Source organism: Solanum stenotomum, chromosome 6 (genome assembly GCF_019186545.1).
Source record: "Solanum stenotomum isolate F172 chromosome 6, ASM1918654v1, whole genome shotgun sequence".
NCBI lineage: Eukaryota > Viridiplantae > Streptophyta > Magnoliopsida > Solanales > Solanaceae > Solanum > Solanum stenotomum.
The window spans coordinates 8,301,715-8,310,200 of NC_064287.1; the positions used below are offsets into that span (position 1 = coordinate 8,301,715).

General features: G+C 35.4%; 1 protein-coding gene across 1 annotated transcript; it reads right to left on the reverse strand.

The window, feature by feature from the left end:
- Positions 1–501: 501 nt before the first annotated feature.
- On the reverse strand, positions 502–8,190 carry LOC125869302 (chromatin remodeling protein EBS-like). The gene is made up of 5 exons (XM_049549874.1): positions 7,888–8,190; positions 6,157–6,499; positions 5,978–6,046; positions 4,459–4,585; positions 502–906 (listed from the first exon to the last, which is right to left on the reverse strand). Exons 1-5 carry the CDS (start codon positions 7,958–7,960, stop codon positions 880–882), a joined length of 639 nt encoding a protein of 212 aa, XP_049405831.1. The 5' UTR covers positions 7,961–8,190; the 3' UTR covers positions 502–879.
- Positions 8,191–8,486: the final 296 nt, after the last annotated feature.

Sequence of the window (8,486 nt, forward strand, 5' to 3'; positions counted from 1 at the left end):
TCAGAAGTCAGTTATTAATGTATAAAGGGATCATATTACATAATTTCAATATTCACATTGATATGGAGGCTAAGATTTATGTTCTCCTCTCCTCTGTGTAATTATTGATTTTTGATAAATATACATGTTGAAATCAAGACTGAACTCCTTTATAGAATGGCTATTTATTTATTTTTTAAAAAATTAATAGCCTTTTTCTAAGTGTTCATTAAAAAAAAGCTTTTGGAAGAATATACATGCTTATAGAGTATATGAGAAATATTTTTCAATAGCTAAGAAAAGTAATTTCTTCAAAAAGTATGTTTTTGAAAAGCACTTCTTGAAAAAAATAATACACTAAGAGACTTTTAAATTGTTTAGACAAACACTAATTGCTAACTCAAAGTACTTTTTAAATTTAGTCACCAAACACAGATGGCTTCTCACCACAAATACTTTTTTGAAACAACACAATTTCAAAATAAGCTAATTCACCAAAAATACTGTTTTGAAACAACACAATTTCAAAATAAGCAAATTTTAGAAGTTTGGACAAACACGCTATCGATAGACCATCTTGGTTTCTTAACTTTCTTTTCAACATTTGGTTACCTTCCTGAAGGCACTTGGATTGATAAGTTAACAAGGCAAATATACTACAAAGGTCTACAATGGCCCTTGTTTCATTTAGTTCATACAAATTCTAAAGGAGTTTGAAGATGCTTTAGAAATATGAGCTTGCTCTGAAAAGTCATAATGACATTACAGAAACCATAAAGCTAGTAACTCCATACTTCAGCTGTACAAGCAGTTCTGCATCATGAATCCCATTCCATATGTCGTCTCGGACAGTAAGCAGGAAAAAGTGTACCTCCTCCCACTGCACGAAGAGTCAAGTTGCTATCTCTTCCTGCGCTTCAACTCCACCTAGTCATTGAATCAGAGACGGCTTAGCTAAAATGTTTACAAGCGACGGACAAATTGGATTTTAAGATTCATAAAAGACTATATTTCAAGTAGTTCTCCCTCAAAACACACAGAAATATGTACATGCATATTACGAGTCTGAATACTCATCAGCACGTCAGAAATAAGACACATTTGAATAAATATGACAACTTGTTTTCGTTCAGCCAGATTACTGAACCAATCTAACAGCCAACCTGCATGACAAACCCAACTACCAAACAATGACCCTCTTATTTTCCATCAATTTCTGCTATCCAACATCCACTTGCCATAGGCAGGGAAGAGGTTTCAATCAGAGCCAGTCTATCATATGACAACTAAAATTCCCCAACTCAACCCCTTTGTTTTCTTCCCATCAACAGCCATTCATCCACTACCCACAACACCTCAGCCATTTCCAGCAACTCTCTCTCCTTTTGACTTAATTTTTCATTAAATGTTCAATGTCACATCAAAAGTAACACATGACACCACAATAACTAAAGACTCTAGCACAAATACACAAAAAATTCAGCTGGTACAGAAACCCAATGGTACTTGATACCATAAAAATAGGGATACCTGCACCTTATCATGGGCTGCTTCTAACTAAGCAATTACACACTGCTTGTCCCAAATCAATTTTCCTGGATTGTTTTGAAATACATCCACTTCCCTAGACAGAAACTTCTTCCAACACTATACAATAAGACAACACACATCCAGTGTTATTATTGAAGTTCAGATTCATCAAAGCGTTATTATTATCTTCATTTTACCGTTTGTTTACATAAAACGATACTTCATCTCATGCATTATTATCCAATTTGTAGTTTGGATAAGTCAAACTACGATACTTAAATGTGAGGAAGTATTGTTAATGTTTGTTAAAGATTTTAACTTTGAGGTGAATCAACAGCAAACCATTGTAATCCCATAGGTGTCTGGGAAAGTTGGAGTGTACGCAAACCTTACTCCTACCTTTGAGAACGTAGAGTCATAGAGAGGTTGTTTCAAATAAACCCTCAACTCCTGACTGAACGAATAGTGGACAAAAAGGCAGTAGCAACAAGCAAAAATAACAAGAAGATCAGAAGATATTGAGACAAAAGAAACAAGTAGTGGTAGAAATCCAAAAAAAAGGAAAACAATAACAATAATACTAATACTCCAGGAAAGAAAACGAAATAGCCCGACTACCTACTAACCTTCTACCCTAATTATCAACCTCGGTTTCACGTCCTCAGTGAGCTCAAGTTGTGTCATATTCTGCCTAATCACCTCACCCAATACTTATTCCTCTATCCCTCCTCAAGCCCGTTACAGACAACCTCTCGCACCTTTTAACCAGGACAACTACACCTCTCCTCTTCACATGCTCAAACCATCTCAACCTCACTTCCTACATCTTAATCTTCACGAGAGCCACTCAACCTTGTCCCTAATATTATCATTTCAAACTTTTTCTGTCCTGGTATGCCCACACGTCCACCTAAGCATCCTCATCTTCTTCACTCGCATCATTTGTTCATGAGAGTTCTTGACTAGCCAAGACTCTGCACCATATAACATAGTTGGTCTAACCACCACTATGTAGAACTAACTTCTAGTTTAGGTGGCACATTCTTATCACGATGCTAAGCTCCACTTCATCCATCCCACCTCAACACAATTAGTAGCATCCTCCTCAATCTCCCCATTACCTTGATTACTGATCCCAAGTACTTGAATTTTTCTCTCGTAGGGATGATCGATGTGTCAAGCTTCACATCCACGTCCGCTTCATAAGACATGTCATCGAACTTTTTCGACTTGAAATCCTTTGACTCCAGAATTTGTCTCCAAACTTGTGGCCTCGTGTTAACACCACCTAGCATCTCGTCAATCAGGACTATATCATCAACAAATAACATGCACCATGACACTTCTCCTTGAATGTGTCGCGTTAGTACGTCCATTGCCAATACAAATAAAAACAAGCTTAGAGTGGATCCCTAGAGACAGGTTAGGGAGCTGAGAAGCTCTTGTTTGTGCTTGTTGGCTACTTCACGAGCCTTCACTTCACTGCCCCATTCTGTTCCTTCCTTTCATCCATGTGCAACCCCATCACAATTGGGAAATGTTCCAAGTTGTCACCTTCCCTGATTTTGACTCGGGTCTTAGCACCATCATATATGTCCTTAAACACCTAGTGCAGGTTACATGGACAACTCTAGCCTCCAAACATCTCCATAGAACATTCTGTGACACTTAATCATTTGCTTTTTCCAAGTCTATGAACACACTTCTTCCCAAACCAAACATAGGAGAAGATGTTAGTTTGATTCGTTCCGTCCAACATCTTCTTCAAAAGGGGTGTTCGAGAAAACCAAAACACTAAACAAAACAAAATATCAAATCAAACACACATAAAATATCAACATATTCTTGACTTGGTTTGGTTTTTCAATTTGAAAAAACAACATTTGGTATCTAAGAAAAAAGCTTAACCAAGCCAACTCTATATATATACACACAAGTATTTATTTTTTATAGAGACAATTTGTATAGTTTTAGCCTCAAAAAGTTTTATAAACATATCCATGGTACTTGCTTAAGTTTTGTATTCTTCATTATTAAAGTTATTTAGGAGCAATTTATTTGTTGTTTTAATCATTAAGGTTAGCTAAGTTCAATAAGATATATTGATGTAAGGTTGTTTTTTGATTTATGAAAGTGAATAATTGTTTATCTCATAATGAAATTTATCAATTATCAATATAAATCTTCCAAGGGATAATAAGTCAATCAATTTATTTGATTCTTGTTAAACATATACCTGCATATAAGAAATTGGTTCCTTCCCTCTGGTAGATTGAACAAAATAAATTTCGTATAAAAAAAGAGTCTAAAAACCAGCAAAACCAAAACAAAAAATAACTGACTATTAGGTATACATTAAAGTAAATCCACATAGTTGATTTGGTTTTGGTTTAGATAAAAACTATACCAAACCAAACCATGAACACCCTTATTCCTTACATTCATTTTCCTTCTTATCCATACATGATAAAACTGCGGAATTCCTTTCAACTAGGGTAACGAGACAAACTATCACAATGCAAGCAATCCAATGACTAAATATCAACTAAGATGGTCATTAGTCATTGATTTCGATCATTAGTCTCATACATTAGGTATCATCACCTAAGCAGATCCTTTGCTCAGTCCTAGCCTTCTCCTTCCTTTAGGGTGAAGGAGACTACCATACTATCACAAATCATGTGACTAAACATGCAATCCTCCACTTCCTACCGAGCCCATCACTCTCTTTCGACGTAAATAAAAGCTCCTAACAACCAGCTACATATAAGAACACAATATAAGAAAGCAACTATTACCATCTCATCTCTATCGCAAACAGATAAAGGCCATTAGCTAAATCTGATTTTGATAAATAAGGACATTAACTGATTTGTTGACTTGAGAGAAAATGCCTAACAGTAATACTGGAACATCTCAGGCTATCAAGTGTATGCAACAGATTCTTACCTTTGGCTCAACATGGAAAGAGTTCAAAGGTCGTTTAGCATCATCTTCCGATGAACAGTCAGAACACAAGAAAGGGTCTAATTTCTTTGCTTCTTCAATGGTCATACCCATACAAATAGGATGGAACCTGCAGTAAAATTGCATAAAAATATAAGACCATCTTACAAAAATGAATACCTTTGAAGAAGTTCTTAAAAATATAGTTACCTAACAAACATAACACAGACAATTAGATTAAGCTTAATAGAGCTTAATGACCAACTCAGGCCTCCCTCATATCCATGATGTTGAACAACACAACAAGAATTCCACTCAACACAAGTAGAGGCAATTACAGCCGAAAGAATTTTCACACCTCCACTCCACAGTAATGTGAACTTCTCTTCCCTCTTAAGTTCCTATGAGCTCAGCCAAATATGGAAAATTTACACATCCTTTTTAATTATTCCCTTCGTTCACTTTTACTTGTCCAGATTGGACTTTGCAGACCCCTTAAGAAACTATGATTAACATGAGTATTTTACCACAATACCCATATTAATTGATGTTTAATCTTAGGTCTTGAAAACTGATTTTGGGAAAAAGTAATCAATGTAGAAGGTAAAACATGGAAGAGTATTTTTCTCTTGATATACTAAAAGTGACGAGTAAAAGTTTCAATATGTATTTTAGTTATAGTGGACAAGTAAAAGCCAATAGAGGGAGTATATATTTCCCAACTTAACAAGATTAATTGTTTTCTGAGAAGCTTATTTAGATTATCCTTTCTTGTCTCAAACTTTTTCCTATTTTGTTATTCAACCTCATACCCAACTCACTCAGATGATTGATCATATTCGTCATTTCTCTCTCATGAATGCCCTTAAAGGAACTTAGTCATCTATAGATCCAGTTCAACCTGATAGACCAATCATTCTCAGACAATTGGCAATATATTCGTCTATTAGACCCATTCTCTCAGTATAAACAAAACTAGAGGCAGCTTGCCTTCAAATTCAACCCATAAAGAGGTTCCAGTTCTTGTCAGAGTATTTATTAGAACTTCAGGCAGGAATTTGAAGAATTTAGCAAATTTACAACAATAGTTTCTTTATTTGTGTAACAATTTAAATACATAAAAAAAATAGGCTGAAAACATAGATGCAGAGCAGATCTTCACTAGTTGTTAGAGCAACATAATGTGGATAGTGGACAACAATGATGTGATAACTCCAAAAACATATCTCAGAAATGACAATTGTGCATCTGGAGATAACAAAAAGAGGAAGGGGGATATGGCAATCTCTTCGCTGCATTTTCATGTTTTGTGTCCTTGGATGTTGGTCATGTGGCCATTTAACTGTCTTTGCTACTGTTTATTATATGAAGTTAGAAAAACTTCTATACACATCCTTCTCTCTCAATTTACTTTTTAACCTAAATTTTCGAGCACAAAATGCAAGCTTGCTTGTTGGTTTCCATGCAAACAAGAATAAAGATATGCTACTATGTAAAGGAAAGTATTCAGTAACATGCATACCAGTCTTTACACCCTTCACATTGTACCATGAGATCGTCCGGGTTATAGGGCATTTCACACTTGCAATACCTTCAAAATCAAATCATTCAGCATGTTAGCGAATACTACAGGCGAAACTCTTAATGTTACACCAAGAAAATAAATTATCAAATTTCACAGTGGAGCTATGAAGAACTCACACAGCAACACGGTCAGGAGTGAACCCTCCTGTGGCAGCTTTGTAGTCGAACCTACAAAAGTAATCCTCAGGGCCCACATTCTCTAGCTTTGTGTAGTTCTTGAAGGAGTGCACTATGCACTTCCCTTCAATTGTGTGTGCACTCTGAAAATCATAGTGATCAGACAAGAACAGCTCTTTAGCCCCATGGAACTGTCTGCGTCCACCAACTGACTCCTCGGGGCGGTAGTACCACTGAACTCGGACCTTCACATTGTTGCGATGGTCTGCCTCAATTCTATCTACTTTTGCCACATATGGGGGCTTATCCGAATCGGATGGTCTCATCAATACACAATCACCAACTGAGAAAGGAACAATAACAGAAATCTTAATGTTTTGTCAAGACAACCAAATGTCCACAATATTGCCAGGGAAATAGAGCAAACTAAAAGCAAAATTGAATAAGTTATGAAGACAAAATAGAATCAACTATACAGGAATTCATTACATAAGATACTCCTAAATTCAAATTTATACGACATTCTTTCTATTTTGAGACATTCCAAGATGTTTTACACTGATAAATTGTTCTGTAGAGAATTCCACAACTTTTTTAGAAGTCAATTTTTTTTTCCATGAAAAATGGCAAAATTAAGAGTTCAAATTCATTTATCTATTCAATTTTAATGATCTAATTAAGAGGGCACATGGGTCTGTCAAGAGCCGTGTGATCAGCAACGACTTAGATTAGCTAATCCCTTTGTTAACAATACAAACATAAAGAACATCAAGGTAGGGGTGTGAAGTATTAATCAGGAAAGAAAACTATTACACTCTTCTATGTTTCTCTCGAATCTCTCCGCATTATCTACTTCCTCCTCCTTCTCTATCAATCCCTTCCCAATGGTTTCTTCTTCTGCTGCTGCTGAAGCTTAAATCCAAATCACTGCTGGAGTTCATTACAACTGCAGAGTGATTTGCCATGTCAATGTCGATGCCAATTTAGTTCAGTTTCCAAGTTGTCCACTTTGTGTTTCATTTCCTTATTGCTATGGGTCTAAAATGGAACAACATGATTAGCAAGGAGGATTTGTTTTTGTGGTTGTGAACTAACTCATTTCCTTAGAGAGCCATTAAACTGCACTGAGTTGAATACCACTGTAATAATCCTTGTCTTGAATTGTTCGAATATAAGGGATCATTACAAAGTTTAATCCTTTGTTAACATCTTAAACTCCTTTTCCACTTGAACAAAGGGGTCAATCTACAAATACAATGAAAAAGAGATACCCTCACCATAAAATGAGTTTTCCACTTTGTGTTCCATTTCCTTTTTTCCATAGGTATAAAATGGAGCAACATGATTAGCGAGGATTCATATAGATTACTAGCTTGGGATTGAGGTAGAGTTGTTTTTGTTGTTGTGGACTATTCATTTCCTTAGAGAGCCATTAAACTGCACTCGAATCCTTGCCTTGAATCGTTCGAATATAAGGGATCAGTACAAAGTTTAACTCGTATGTTGTATGTTTTTATCTATCAAACTGATACATAAGTTGTTAAACATCTTAAACTCTTTTTACAGTTAAACAAAGGGGGCAATCTACTAATACTTTGAAAAGGCGATACTTTCTAGAAAACCCCGAAAACAGAAACTTCTAGGGCACAAAAAAGATGAAACATTTGCCTCAAACGTACACACAACAAAGCATCAGAAAACATAAAGATAAAATCGAGGGGGTTTTATTACCTCGTACGACTTTGTTGGTACCCTTGATAGAGTAAGAATCAAGGTCCTTTTTCCCTGGTTTAGTCTTTGCCATCAAGAATCAAGAAACAAGAAAAGATTCAATTTTTTTGCTTTTTATTTGTTCTTTTCAAGAATTTCGACTGACCCAGTTGTGAAATCTTCACAGAGATGAAGATCGCAAGCAGAGAAATGGAAATGCTGAGGAGAAGCAGAAACCCTAGTTGCAGAAAATTGGGGCTACACAATGGAGGACAGACAGACAGAAAGAAGAAAGAGGTTTTGTTCTTCTATATGCCAAACCTTATTAATTAAGTTGCCAAAATAGTACTAATTTTTTATTTTTGGAAAAATAGTTTAGAACTTATATTTTTTTTTAAAAAAACTTTGTTACAAAAAATAATAATATTATGTTCGAACTTGTTGGTAAAATAACAATCGAAATTAAGCACAACGATGAAACATTCATAATGTAATAATGTTGAAAATGGAGCAACTTAGTTGAGTGTTGTACAAATTGGTGGACGTAGATTTAAAATGGTATTTATTTTGACAGATGTGGTTACACATGCTGCGTGTTTGATTTTAGTTAATTAGTTAAG